Raw genomic sequence first — 15895 nt, 5'->3', positions numbered from 1 at the left:
TGACCCACTGCATGCAATAATATTTCAATATATTCTTTTTAATAATATAATTAAATAATGTTAATAAAGTCAATAGAAAGTCAAAAACTATTTGACTTTATTAACGAATAAAGTCAATTATTAGTTAATAAAGCCAATAAAGTGGAATAGACGTACAGATTAAGAAAGAGAAAAGTCTGCAGTCCTTATCTACACCTTTTTCTGGTCAGTGTTGCATTATTGAATCAAGAAAGGTAGAAAGACAACTAGGCAATTAGCATTTTCACAATGGAAAGTGAGAAATGACAACCTCCATATTATCTCAGGAATAAAAAATTATTTTAAGCGGGGCATAATAATAGAAAACAAAGCACATAGTATAAAACACATACCTTGGACTATAATGTAACCTGTGGAATGGATTGTGTCTACAGTGTTTGTGGCAAAACATGTGTACTCTCCAGCATCTTCCTGGTTCACATTCTGGATAAACAGTCCTCCAGAGGGTGTGATGTTAATACGAGAGTCACTTGGCAGTGGGGTCCTGTCTCCTCTGGTCCATGTGATCCTTGGCTGTGGCTGGCCTGCTGCGCTACATTCCAGGGTGATGCTTTCACCAACCAGAACTTCAGTGTTCTGGGGTTGAATCACAAAACTGGGCCTGGCTGTTTCAGAAAAAGACAAAAGACCACAGTTTTACGAAAAATAACTTTTTTTTTTTTCACAGCCAAATTTCATCAAATTTATATGCAGAATTCAGTTTTCCATTAACGAATTGGCATTTCATAAGTTTACGTCATGGACTGCCACAGCTCAAAAAATCTCTCACCCCCATCAATTTCCACAGTGCCTTTCAAAAATCCTATTCATCTGAACATAAACCGCAGGTCAATTGTGATAGTATGGCTCGCCTTAATTAGCTCTTTTAGTTCTCCATGAGTCCTATTATGTATGAAGATATGGACACAGTTCCAAAAGGCAACATAAACAATGACCACTGCATATATGTCCAGATTCACATCTTCGTACTGTGGTAACCTGCATTAACATGTAGTGCATTGTAATTCAAGAAGCCCAGTGTGGTAATCTGCAGAGTAATTAGTTTCATACACATCTTCAGCACACCACAACAGACCTACAGCTTAGCACCCCACCATGCACATATTTGAGTTGTGGTGCACAGTGTTTGGGGGAAAAAAAAATTAAATATGCTGAGACGCACATTGCTCATCTACAACAATCAATAAGGCCTTGGTGAATGGAACGAAGAATCTGATTGGTTGTATTGCAGATTGTCTTTTATTAACACAATCATTGAAGTAAACACGGAGTGAGTAACATTTAGAGTTTGATAAGGAACTGTGTATCATCATCAATTGCCATTTATTTTAAATAAAACACTTGCTTTTTAATTTTTTTCATCATTTGTTGCATCTTAGCACTGCTGATCTCTTGCAGCCTCTTACTGTCGATATGCACAGTATGTACTTCAGCAATGGCTATTTGGGATTTCTTAGGCCGGGTTTCCTGTTGGTAACAACAGTGGGTCATGTCTGTGTACTGTGTGTGAAATGGCCAATTGTATTCTCCACTAGAAGCCTGTGTGACAAAGTGAAAACACAGGAGCACAGGAGGACAGAGCCCTGACACTCCATTAACAGAAGTGCCTGAACAAGGACCTACATGGCAGGCTCAACCGATATTAAAGTTAGCTGCAGATTTAAAAATTGTGAAAACTACTTTTTAAATTACATGAAGTTACAGTGTATATGACATTTTAGTGATTAGGTTTACATATATTATCATCATCATCATCATCAACTGGAGTAAAATGAGTCACCAAGTGACGTTATTCGTAGTGAAGTTATATGATCAATAAAAAGAACTTACTTGGTGTTCCATAATATCGAAGTGTGACCTCAGGAGTCTTCACCTCCCCGGCAACATTTTTTGCCATACACTGATAGATTCCTTGATCGGCCTCTTGGGTATTCTGGATCATCAATGTGCCATCTTCTAGGAGATTCAGTCGGGTGTCCTCTTTCATGCTCAGTTCATTCCTATACAGATAAGGCCAAAATAAATGTACTACCGGTAGACGAGCAATGAATCCCAATACTTAATATCTCAGTGATAAACAAAATACTGGAAAGATTCTGGACATATTCTGAGGCTTCATGTTGGTAAGCCTTTAGTAAGGTCAGAAAGTGGGATATGCTGGAACCAGAGACAACTTGGGCTGCACTATTGCAGGTATAGATACAGCCATCGGCAAAAGATGAATGTCATGGTGTCCTGGGGCTATCCAGAATGGGGGAAAATTGTGATATCAGTGGTTTTGATTGTGGCATGATGGTTGGTGCCAGACAAGCTGGTTTGACCATTTTTGTAACTGCTATCTCCTGGGAATTCCATGGGTTTACTCAGAACGGTGTGAAAACAAAAACATCCAGTGAGCAACGGTTCTGTGGATGAAAGTGCCTTGCTGATGACAGAGGTTAGAGGAAAATGGACAGACGGAAAGCCTACAGTAACTTCCACAACCATTCTTTGAAACAAGCAAAAAAGATGATGTACAAAAAGAAAAGTTGTCAAAGGGATACCTTTTAGTGGCTAACTAAAAATATTAACAAACACAAGTTTTCTGACCTTTAAAGTTCATTCTCTGGGTATTATAACAGATCAAATGCTTTAAGGAGTTTAAAAGATTTGAAAGCTCTTTTTTTTACAATTGTGGGAAGCAGAAAGGCATCTCAGAAAACAAAAGACACTTTGGACCTTGAGGTGGAGGGCTACAACAGTAGAAAACCACACTGGGTTCCACTCCTGTCTACCAAAATTAAAAGTCTGAGGCTGCTGTTGGCACAGCCTTACCCAAACTAGACCATTAAAGCCCCGGTCTGACGAATCCTATTTTGGTTTTGGCACACACATGCTAGACCTGTCACTGGATCTGAATAAAAAAAAAAAAAAAGAAAGAACAACACCTTTGGGATGTGGTAAAATGGAAAATTTGCAGCATGAATGTGCAGCTGGCACATGTGCAGAAATTTTAAAGATATAAACCAGAACCAGAATCTCAAAGAAATGTTTGTGGAATGTGGAATCCAAGTCATGAAGAACTGAGGGTATTTTGAGAGCAAAAGGAGGTCCTGCCCAGTATTAGTATAGATGGGCTCCTAGTGTTAAAAGTTCTCCCTTTGTTCTTGCATTATCTTGTGCTCATTATTTCTGTCTGGCGTTCGCTTTACGCAAATTCTTTTTAGGTAAGCACCGTAAATCTTACCCGGATGTCCATGAACAAAACAAAAATGTTTTGCATCTACGTAAAAAGGAATTAGTCAACTCTTTCATACTCAACTCTTACACAAATAAAAAAAATCATGTCACAAAGTCAGGAAATTAAAACTGAGCATGCAGAAAACAATGCAGGACCCTTCCACTTTGGCAATGTGACTTAACCTTGCCTTAATGAAGGGGTCCTCCTGCATGACTAGAAATGTTGCATTTCTCTGTGACTTACACTATGTTTCAAAGTGGACTTTATGACTGGAGATTATGGTGTGCTGGAGACATTTGTATAATAAAAAAATTAAATAAAGTACACACCTGCCTCACCAAGAGTTCAGCACATTGTGGCAATGCTATATGGGCAATAAAAAACAAACAAACACTCTGTTGGTGTTGCCATGAATCACTCAACAGTATAGTAGAATAGAAAACTGATCAGTGATTCCTCCATGCAGCAACGCAAAGGGGTCTGCAACTCTCACGGTCCCCAACAGTCCAACTGTTGGAACACAGACGTCCAATTAAACATTTCCTTCTTTGTTTGCAACTCACAAAGCATTCAAAAAAAATGATTTTCATCTGTGAACACCCTGTAAAGAAATACACTGATCGTGCTAGAAACGCTGCCTACCTATCAACTGCCTTTTACAAGGTGACAATGCTGACACAATTCTATTAAAATTACAATCAATGTTTTTACCTCCTCAGCTAGTCAGGACTGCATATTAGGGTGAAGTGCAGCAGCAACAATTAAAGCTGGCCATACACTGTACTATTTTTAACATGTAGCCTACCTGCTGAATGAAAACAAAATCGCTGATTCCACTGTATTCTGACAGTGCCTGCAAGCACGGTTCGGCCAAAAGATTTTCCAACCAGATTCCAACCTGGGATCCTGGGTTGAAGGGTGCCGAGAGGAACCCACTGTGCAAATTTCAGCCCGTTCATCAAGCACCGGCTGAAATTTACATAGTGTATGTATTTAGGACATGCCCCCACTGGGAGAGCCAGAGAAATTCAGCACTATGTTCCCTGCCGACTGACGTTCTGTAAGCTGCTTTTTGGCTTAAAGGAGAACTATGGCCCAACCTTTTTTGGGCATAGTTCTATTTAGGGTCACAGGAGGACTGTGCTGTGGCCGGGAAAGATCCCGACAATATTGACAGCTGGCTCTGCCTCTGCCCCCTGAATGACCGCTGGCTCTGCCTCTCTAGAGCCCGCTCCCTCCCTGGTCCCTCCTGCAAGTCTGTGGAGGGACAAGGAGAGGGGTGAATCCCTGTGAGGAGCGGTGAGTGACAGTCACCACTCTCTGCATGGAGAAGATCTAGATCTGAGCGATCAGCGGTATGTGATCGGTATGTGATCGCTCAGCTCTCGATCTATAGAGCCGACGTGCGACAGCTGCAGTGTCACAAGTCAGCTGTAATTATGGGGATGAGTGTATTTCACTCTCCCCAGAATTCTCCTTTAAAAAAAAGTACCTAATCTGTTGTAAGATTTTCAATTTAAGATACTAACCACTTTATTTTAATTTTAGAATTAGACTTCACATCTCGTTTAACATCTCTGGCGGTATGATTTTTTTATTTTTTCATGTAATTTTTCAGTCTATTTTTTTTTAGAATTTTTTTCGTCTTTGTCGTTTTTTGTTTTTTTTAATATCCCGCCGGTTCCTCCCCCTGCGACACGTACACTCGCAAGGGACGGAACCCAACATCGGCCGCAGAACACAGCGCGGCTCGAGGGACAAGGTAAGTAAATGCTATGCGTCTTTCCCGAGTGTATCTCGGGGTTACCGCTTATGGTATGGAAAAGTAACCCCGAGCTACACTCGGGAATACCGCCAGGGAGGTTAAATGATTAAAATGGTAACAACCATTTCCCTGAACTTGCCTTCTGCTGTAAGGAAAAAAATAATATTAATTGGAAGGTTCCATCACAGCTTGTATAAGTGGTCAGGGATTGTTTGAAGATGGGAAGTTTTTGGATGCAGCAATACTAGTGAGAAAAGAAATGACCACGTATGACCAGTAGAACACACAAAGGAATGTTTCTAAAGACATACAACTTGGCAACAAAACTGCTATTTTTTTTATTTTAACATACTTGTTTCGGAGCCAGATGATCTCCGGCTTGGGGTTTCCTTCAGCTCGACAAGTGAAGTACACAGTATTCCCAAAGGTGACATCTACATCTTGAGGTTCTGACGTAATCCTTGGCCGCTCTGTAAATGGAAGTCATTTTAGGTCTAATCTAATAAAAAAAAGTTATTTTCAAGGCAAAGATTTATTAGGTCACAACAGAAATGTACATGTGTGGGGGATGCAATATAAACCTATGTCCTCAGCATTCTCCTGGCCACAGAGTGGTCATAAAGTGGTTGAAGCATCAAACAGAACGTAGACAGCTGAATAGACAACAAATAGGCACATTGTACAATTCAATAGTGATTGACTCCCCTGACAATATGTACATGTACACTGCATTTGCATTAAATAAAGTGTTGTTGTGTAAACAGTAAATTCACATTCAGAAACTACTGTTCATGGTGAAAACGTACAATGACCAATGACCTGCCAAGGTTTGTTAGGCTGTGTCCACACCTATACTTTGGTATTGTATGACTCTAAAGTGTGTGGAGAAAATGGGAGTGTAGTACTGAACACTCTGGCACCCTCATTTTCAGAATTCACAAGTCAGTAACAGATTTGAATCTCATGTCTGGGGAAGGCAGCCAGAAAAGGGGACATATTTGACAAGTCAAGACACATTTGACATATAGCAGACAAAGTTAGAAGGAATACATAAACCTCTTCAAAAGATAAGGTTCGAGTTCAGCTTTAACCTTCCAGTACGTTTCTACCCGAGACCATAGTGATACTAAGAGCAGTATGAAAAGTTTACACAACTCACCACAGTTCAGCTCAGCTGGTGTAATGGTGGACAGAGATCTCCCCTGGAGCCTGCGTGGGTACTCACAAGTAGCAGCAGCCTGAGCATTACCGGATTCGGAATAAATCTTCAAAAGATCAGCCAACCATAAGATCTCACAGTCACAGTGAAGAGCATTGGAATCCAGGCGCCTGAATGCAATTGTGGGCACACAACCACACTTTAGTTGGTTCGCATAAATGTGCTTATCAAATACAAATGAATGATGAACACGTCTTAAGCTACAATATTTTTCGCAAAAAGTTTCTCAAAGTAAAAAATTAAATACAAAAATACTTTTTCATAAAAATTTTAAGATCAGCACAAAAATTTCAACATGCAAATCGGAATCCATTATTAGGTCAATAGGACCTTAATCTGACCTCAAAGAGAGCCCATCTGAACACGTGAGCATCAGCTGAGAACACACATATAGATGCCCAGTGCACATACAGAACTACTTTACAACGAAGAGTGTCCTATAGGTTCTTGTCCTTTAAGGGCTTGTGTCAATGAGCTAATGCAGCTTCCTTTAGACATCAGTTTCAGGTGCTTCGGAGATCATTCCAAATTCACTGGAAGCTGTATTTGACCTCCTCTGACCTTAATCAAGCTGCTATTGCAATTCTATAGACTTGTATAGGAAGAGAAGCAGTTCTGATGTGAACAAATGCCAGCTGAAACAAACCCGTATCTATCTATCCTATATGTGTAAAGTCTTTGATGACACACAGTATTTATATATCACTATGCTCCTGACAGACTCCGCTTTTGGCCTTATATTATCTCAGATACTTCTAACCTTTCCTTCTTTAAAGTAAAGGTGTGAGACATATGGAGGCTACCCTTGTTGACCAATCCTCAAAATAGTTAGTTGCCTGGCTGTTATGCTGACCAATTCAATACTTTAAATCAATAACTTGGAATGATAATTCCAATAAGGAATAAGGGTTTCGGACTTGTCTCTTACCTACCTGATCTGCATACTTGTTTAAGGTCAGTGACTCAAAGGATTTAAGTGTGTCTACAAAATGACATATTGCAGCTTATCAGTCATTAGATATGATAATGATTATTATACAGGATTTATATAGTGCCAACAGTTTGCGCTGCACTTTACAACATAAGGAGGACATTAAAGTTACAATACAAATCAAGACAAGATGGTGAGGACCCTGCCTATGAGAGCTTACAATCTAAATTTTTTTTGTGACTGTATTGGTTTTCTTTTTTTTGTCTGGCTTCCTTTTATTTTCACCTGATGATTCCGCCAGAAACACACAGCCTGTCCTAGGGTGACAATACTTATTCACCATACTCTATGGAGGAGCAGCCTTGTCACCCTAGGACAGGAAAGGTGTTAGAACTTCCTCATACTCCTTTTCTTATCTCTATAACATAGGAAGGGGGTAAATCACAAAGGTGGCTGGACAGGGCTGACAACACTGCTTGGGATTTAAGGGCAGCAAGAGAAGGGGTCATCTCACTGGATTTCTGGCCGACAGACATTTTTCTTTTTCACTTCAGATATAAATTATTTCAATAGTATATTTATGCCAAATAGAAGGAAGTAAAAGAATGTAATAGTTAGGGTTTACATACACTATAAGACTTTCATTGCTACCTTAAGAAAGCCAACCAATTGTTCCTGACAAACACCCGGGAAGTACCCGGTTGCATGCACGGACCAGGTAGTCATTCTGGGAGTACACATGTACAGCATTATATCATGAATACTCACAGCCTTTTCATAGACTCCAGCTGGCTAAACGTGCCGGGTACCAGGTGAGTGATTCGATTGTTGTGCAGAAATCTATAAAAGGACACAATAGGAAAACATTACTACCACCATCATCTCCAACACAACTTCACAGTAAGTAAGTGACTCACAGTCTTTCAAGCTTGGGAAGATGATGGAAAGATTCTGGTTCCAATGTCTCAATGTGGTTAAAATGAAGATACCTGTAACAAACCGGGAGTTTTGATCATTCAAGTAGCAAAATAATGGCACATTAAAGTCAACACATTGTATATTCTTGTTTGCAAACATCTCCACAGGCACATTAGATATTTCCGAATCAAATTAAAGTCACGTTTGTAAAAAACAAACAAAAACCACTTGAGATAAATATACACACATATATACACACACACACACTAATACATACATATATACATACACATAGATATTTTCCAGATACACACAGTATGAAAGCCCTTGTGTGAGTAATGTATGTTTGTCCAGATTAGCTTATTTCCTCTTTATAGTTCTGCATCGCCCTGTTAGATTATCTTTAACCAATGTTGGCTTGGAAATGCTTTAAAAATGTATTTTTCTCTTCATGCAAATGCCCTCAGAATCAGAATTCTGCTGAGGGTCAGGTTATCTGAGGAAGTGTTTGTACCAAGACTAACAGTGACCAATGCCAGAATCCCTGCACATAAATTTCAAGCTGAGCACTTCTAATCTAGACATTTATTCAACATGAAACATAGATGTGCAGTATTTTCAATCAGTAGTGTTTTTTGTTTTTTTTAGTGAAAACATGGACTATAGTACTAGCAAGAAGGAAAGCCCTACCAGATGGTGTCAGTAATCTGCAGTGTGAGCACTAGAGTGAAAAGAAAAGAGACATTAGAAGACACAGATTGTGTTATTGATATTTCCACAACCAATAAACCAGACAATGGTTCTTTGAGCTTGACACAGTACTTTAAAACAGTAAACAATACCATAGACTAATACACAAAAGAGCCAAACAAGAGCACTCACTCATAACACATCTTCAACATGCAATGAATGATCAGCATATGAAAATATAAAAGTTAATTATGGATGTGTGTTCTGCAGAGAATTTGCTTTGCATTTCATAGAGTTATGTTAGAATGAGTACATGCTGCAGAGTATGGCAGCACATGACACCAAAATACCTGCTTCTAATACCTGAGCTACATTTATGTTCCCTTCCAAAGTGCATTCACAGTTAGCCATGGCTGTTTAGTTGAGGGCTTCCTTCTGCACCACACAATTAAACATATAGTAGGCTAGCTTACTATCACCATCAGACTAGTCAGTTATAGCAATAAAGAAGGTTAAGTGGAATTCAACTTTTGCATATGAACTACACTGTGCAAAGACCACCATTTTGTAAGCTAAACTGATAACATAATAAAGCAAACCTGATTTGGACCAAAGCATCTGCAAGTTAACAGCTGGGCTAATCTGCAGGGACCACATCTTCAAGCCTATCCCTTTGTGGAACTCATTGGATGCTACGCCCAACCTGCACATGGGACTTATCCTGGTACTAAGCCCTGTCTATGTTGTTTAACTGTCCCATGCCAGAGCTCTGGCAGGCAGTAGAAGCTCTGGCATTTCACAAGTGAATAGCAAAAGGCAGGGCATAGTGTGGAGAGGGGGGTGGGGATAGGCCCAAAGCCTGATTTGGGAAGACGTTGTGGGCCTGTGCACACAGACACAGAATACCAACATAGATACTAACATAGGAACAATCAGGCACCATGAGATTAAGAAGAAATGTTTTAAGCCAGGTCAGGTTCACTTTAAAGGCCCTCTGACAGGTTGAAGTGGTATGATGCAATTTTATTGTACTGTGAATGCCAATTCTACAATATTCCAAGTCATTGAAACTGTGAATTTATACACCACCCATCAAGACCACAGCCTTAGCAAGATGGGAAATTTGGCTATAAATACACTTTACGAACAAAACTGCCATAGTCCAAAAAGTCTAAAAACAGAAAATATTTTTGATATACATACAATAATCAAATTACACTTAGGGCTCTGCTACAAAAGTATTTTCTTGGTCACAATTTAATTGTACAGTTCAAGGTCAATCCCACCCACGTCTAACATTTCACTTTTGGGAGGACACTAGTCAGCAGATTGACCAACTGGCTTTTCATCTGTCTCACAATGGTGAGATTTACACCTCCTCTTAATTCCCATTTTTTTTTGTATCTCACAACTGCAGTCAACAGAAGTAGAGCCTTTGTCACCAGCTATGCAATACGGAAGCAATTTTGAGTGGCCTCAAAGATTGTTTGACTTATTCTATAAAACAGAGCAGGAAGCAAAGGGCAGTGCCCTCTGCAACCCATCAGAATCCATATTCTACTGGTTTAAATTGTGAATTCTGAATGGTGTGTGTTTTGTCAAATGGCAGTGTGGGGCAGTGTGGCTTCTACATATTTTTGGCCAAAGGTTTGTGTAACTAAAATCTCTGTTTTTAATGCATACTGTTAGAAAGGGTAATGCGTTTTGTTGCAGGCTAGCTGGCGAGTGTGCTGGGGACTCTGTGTTTTGTATTGTTGTAAGCCTTCCCATGTGCGCCTTGCTACCATTAGACTAGGTATATCTGGCCAGAAAAAAGTATTTGGGAAAGGGAGTCATGTAAACCATACAGATGTATGTAAAACACTGAAGTCCAATTGTAGACATTTTAAAACATTTAATTTTGGATAGAGAGGGAAGTTGGGGTTTTTCTGCTTCCTGGTTATACATTTATGTGGTTACCACCTATTTCTACCTAAACTAAACAAGCCTTTAATCCTTGCTATTGAGCAGGAAGACTTTTATGGTTGACTGGAGTTCAACGCTAAACCCTACACGATTTTCACCATGCACGTGACTGTGTAATTTTATTTGATAACATACTCCAGGGGTAGGCAACCTTAGCACTCTCACTGTGGTGAAACAACAAATCCCTTCATGTCTTTGCCCTTGGGGAGTCATGCCTGTGGCTGTCAGAGTCTTGCAATGCCTCATAGGACTTCCATAACAGCTAAAGTATGAAGGTTGCCTACCCACGATATACTGATTTGAAAAAAGCATTGCATGTGCTTTTTTTCATCACGATATCTTTCCCAGCAATATCTTTTTCCAATTCACTAATGTAACACGGTTCAGCTACATTGATTGCATGCATGTTATTTATTTTTTAAGGATTTTGAGTGTAAAATTCAGCCAAACTTCTCTTTAGTTGTGGGTAATAGGGAAAAGTTAGAACTTCTGTCAGGATTTTATAGATGTCTCTCTTTCCTCCCAGGGGAATATAATCATTGGGAGAAACTGTGATGAGAAATCTGAAATGTTACAGTTGTCACTGGGACAAAAGGTGAAGGAAAATTTTCCAATGGGTAGTGACAACTATATAATAGGAGACTTCCCCTCACTTTTAAGAGATGTTTTTCCATATATGGGAAGTACACTTTTAATACACTTTAAAATTCCACTAACTTTAGGCTGGCGATAACTCTCAGGAAAAGCAGCTGAAAGGTCGAGGCCCCCTGTCTTTAACCGAAAACATTAGCTCTTATATAGATTCACCCATCCCCCTTCCCTGACAAATCTTTGTAAATGTATTGTCTAGAATGGCATATTGCCGCCTACAATACGATTTTACTTAAGGCAATGTTATTTACCCTATATTTTAATAGTCTCAATTTAAGATACTCATTTGCAGGTTTGCAATTTTTGTCGATTTTTGGGATGCTGTGACCGGTCGGAGAGCCACCCTAAATGTTGCAATACACTAACGAACTTGGTTTGAATGGACACTGTTTAGTGGGTTGATGGACATGTTCTCTGTACATTTGCTAATCTGTGACTAGTCATGGTTATTGAATATAGATCTATATTGTTACAAATGAATACACTGAGAATTGGAATGTACTGTTTAAAGTGAATATATGTAGTACCAACACTGAGCAATGGCTCTAATACCTAATTAAGAAAACCTGAATCTTATCAAATGTCTCTACCAAAGAGCTATTTAAATCACCTGCATCTGTGAAATGTTACACGCCCTTCTGAGGAAGCCCCGTTTGTTGGGGGGAAATGCGTCAAGGGTTCAGCGTGTGACTAGCTTCCCTGAGGACCCAGGACTTACCACTTGTATGTTATCGCAGTGATCGAGCAGGAGAGCCTCTGCTATACCGATAGTATTGAGCGAGGCCCGCTCAAGCAACACAGCGACATCGGAGATCACCAATTTCTAATCCCTGATCAAGCACATCACTGGATACCTTGCCCGTGGAACATCGTTCACCCCCGTTCCAAGGTGCGGCCGCACTTGCAGGGGAATTGTCGGGCCACCTGTCCACAGTAGATGTGAAGTGAAACAGGTCGGGATCAAACTCAATGGAAGTTGGTGCAAGTGGTGGAAACATTTAAGCGATCAGCAGGATTACAAATGTTTTTTGAATAAAAAACCTTTACTAAGAATACCACTGGAATATCTATCATAGAAGTACGGACTCTTTCCCCTGTGGCCACAAGTGAGGAACAAGTGAGTAATCCTATCATCATATGCTGATACATTAGTATCCACCACCTCATAACGGTGTATCCGTTCATATCAATGACTGCTGCTCTGCCCTGCGGGTATTTCAACCCTGTTTATTTCTGTCCCACATTGAGTCACTTTACCGGTCGGAGAGCCACCCTAAATGTTGCAATACACTAACGAACTTGGTTTGAATGGACACTGTTTAGTGGGTTGATGGACATGTTCTCTGTACATTTGCTAATCTGTGACTAGTCATGGTTATTGAATATAGATCTATATTGTTACAAATGAATACACTGAGAATTGGAATGTACTGTTTAAAGTGAATATATGTAGTACCAACACTGAGCAATGGCTCTAATACCTAATTAAGAAAACCTGAATCTTATCAATGTCTCTACCAAAGAGCTATTTAAATCACCTGCATCTGTGAAATGTTACACGCCCTTCTGAGGAAGCCCCGTTTGTTGGGGGGAAATGCGTCAAGGGTTCAGCGTGTGACTAGCTTCCCTGAGGACCCAGGACTTACCACTTGTATGTTATCGCAGTGATCGAGCAGGAGAGCCTCTGCTATACCGATAGTATTGAGCGAGGCCCGCTCAAGCAACACAGCGACATCGGAGATCACCAATTTCTAATCCCTGATCAAGCACATCACTGGATACCTTGCCCGTGGAACATCGTTCACCCCCGTTCCAAGGTGCGGCCGCACTTGCAGGGGAATTGTCGGGCCACCTGTCCACAGTAGATGTGAAGTGAAACTGGTCGGGATCAAACTCAATGGAAGTTGGTGCAAGTGGTGGAAACATTTAAGCGATCAGCAGGATTACAAATGTTTTTTGAATAAAAAACCTTTACTAAGAATACCACTGGAATATCCATCATAGAAGTACGGACTCTTCCCGTTGTGGCCACAAGTGAGGAACAAGTGAGTAATCCTATCATCATATGCTGATACATTAGTATCCACCACCTCATAACGGTGTATCCGTTCATATCAATGACTGCTGCTCTGCCCTGCGGGTATTTCAACCCTGTTTATTTCTGTCCCACATTGAGTCACTTCAGGGAAGCTATGCGATTTTTAAATGAGTTTTAAATGTAATGAGGTGATTTATCTTTATGTGTTGTAATGTTTAAATAAATATGTTTGGATGCACTTTATATTATACTTGAATATCTAATTATTGGAGGGCTCCTACTATGGGATTTCTATGCTAGGGGGTTTGCGCTGTTTGAATGAAATGCGAAGTTATGGAGAAAACAAGGCTTTTGACAGTTAAATATCCATTTCACGCAAAACAATAATTCCACAGCTAAGTAGTATTTTTAAACTTAAAGTGGACGTCATCCCAAAACATAATATTTCATATACACGGATCAGCCATAACATTATGACAACTGAGAGGTGAAATGAATAACAGTAATTATCTCGTTACAATAGCACCTAAAAGTGGGTGGGATAAATTAGGCAACAAGTGAATATTTTGTCTCTGAAGTTGATGTGGTGGAAGCAGAAAAAATGGACAAGCGTAAGGATTTGAGCAACTTTGACAAGGACCAAATTTGTGATGGTTAGACAACTGTGTCTAAGCAACTCCAAAACTGCAGCTCTTGTGGGATGTTCCCAGTTTGCAGTGGTGCGGACCTACCAAAAGTGGTCCAAGGAAGGAAAACCAGTGAGCCAGCGACCGGGTCATGGGCAGATGAGGCTCATTGATGCACATGGGGAGTGAAGGCTGGCCTGTGTAGTCCAATCCATTTATGTATTCACACATGGAGAGAAAACTGCGGTTAGGGACAGATGAATGGCCCTGGTCACAGACTCATACAGAGCTGCTCATCTGTCCCTACCTGCATGTAAATGCTCCATGGGAAAATACAGTGCATATGAACAGACTAGGTCTTTCTGTCTGCAATTTATCGTAAACACCAGCCACAGAAATATGCTGATTTGGGTGATGTACAACCACGTCAAAGGGCCCTTAAAGTGTATGTCCAGTCAAAGTTATATCCATGCTGTATATCCTGGCTTTGTTTCCCAGCTTGCTGCCACAAAAGGAACCCCACTCCTCCTGCTGTATGCTACACAACAGTACGTCCATGAAAATTATAATGGCCACGGCAGATGGTTAGAACTGGGAACGTCAGAACTTATTTTTCTGTTCATGTTGCATCTAAATTTTTTCTGACTTCCTGTCTGGTAAGTTGGTGTCACATGGCTAAGTAATAGAGTAACGGAGTCCCAGGTAGCAGTAAAAACCCACTAGGGTACAAATCCTTCCACACTATCTAAAACAGAAAAAAAAAATTTGGCCGGGCACTTTAAACACACGACTGTCTAGTACTTGGGCCATTTATTTGCAGACTATTAGACTGCTGCTGCTCCTAGATTCTTCATGGCTACATTTTTTTCATGTGCTCATTAGACTAGGTATCAGCACTGGCCAGAAATAAGTATTTGGGAAAAGGGAGTCATGTAAACCATACAGAAGTATGTAAAACACTGAAGTCCAATTGTAGACATTTTTAAACATTTAGTTTTGGATAGAGAGAGAAGTTGGGGTTTTTCTGCTTCCTATATCCCCATTGGGAAAAGCAGCTTATATGATCTACATTGTAACTTGTACAACTAGCAGGCAGACTTTTGGTTGGGATTTGTTCAAAGGTAATCTGGATCAGGACTTCCCTTTAAATACAACTTAATAACTATCCAGGGCTAAAAAGCGAAAGTCAAAAATAATATCAAGGCTCAAAGTTACCGTATAACTGTGTTTTTACTTTGTTTCTTCCTTGTTCTTCTCCGTTTGGAGGTCAGCAGTATTATTTCTTATGAGGTTTAAAGTTCATCCAAATGCCAAAACACAGACTTCGATGTAGATTCCATACATTCATAATAAAAATCACACTCCCTTTTATATGGAAAGGGCTTACAGCAGTAATCCCCCCAAAAATGTAAAGATTCTGAGAATTTATTTGAGAAGCCACATTAATAAGATGGTAGGAGGAAGCATTTTTAGTCAACACAGCAAACTTTCCGTGATTAAAAAAGACTGCCTCTAATACCGTAAAATTAAAAGTACTTATCAAACAAAGCACTACATAGATAGTTAAAGCAAGCCTGTGCTTTGCTCACTGATTCACTTTAATGCCTTCCTACCCAGCACAACATACTAAAGCTAGCCGTACACGGCTCAATTTCTCCTATTCGGCTCGTAGCACGAGTGAGAGAAAGTCAGTCAATTGGTTTGCACATCCTTGCTAAACAGCGTGGATGTAGGAATCTACTTGGTTTCGCCAATTTTTAAATCTACTTTTGTAGAGCTGGGTGTTGATTGCAGGGCCCTCTGCAGCTCAAATTTTGTCTGATTCAGCAGGAA

At 40.0% G+C, this 15895-nt stretch overlaps 1 protein-coding gene across 1 annotated transcript in view; it reads right to left on the bottom strand.

Annotated features, from left to right (window-relative positions):
• The window catches only part of PXDN (peroxidasin), a 118435-nt gene that overhangs the window by 29816 nt on the left and 72724 nt on the right, over positions 1 to 15895 (bottom strand). Inside the window, exons 5-10 of the mRNA XM_018559227.1 lie at positions 8092 to 8163; positions 7943 to 8014; positions 6184 to 6353; positions 5377 to 5494; positions 1870 to 2039; positions 372 to 644 (exon numbers count right to left, since the gene is read on the bottom strand). Coding sequence (XP_018414729.1) covers positions 372 to 644; positions 1870 to 2039; positions 5377 to 5494; positions 6184 to 6353; positions 7943 to 8014; positions 8092 to 8163 — 875 coding nt within the window. The remainder of the gene's footprint in view (positions 1 to 371; positions 645 to 1869; positions 2040 to 5376; positions 5495 to 6183; positions 6354 to 7942; positions 8015 to 8091; positions 8164 to 15895) is intronic.

The sequence above is a fragment of the Nanorana parkeri genome, unplaced genomic scaffold (assembly GCF_000935625.1).
Source record: "Nanorana parkeri isolate BGI_ZX_2015 unplaced genomic scaffold, ASM93562v1 scaffold383, whole genome shotgun sequence".
Lineage (NCBI taxonomy): Eukaryota > Metazoa > Chordata > Amphibia > Anura > Dicroglossidae > Nanorana > Nanorana parkeri.
Note: the sequence above shows the minus strand (reverse complement) of the source record. Positions and strands in the feature narration are given on the sequence as shown.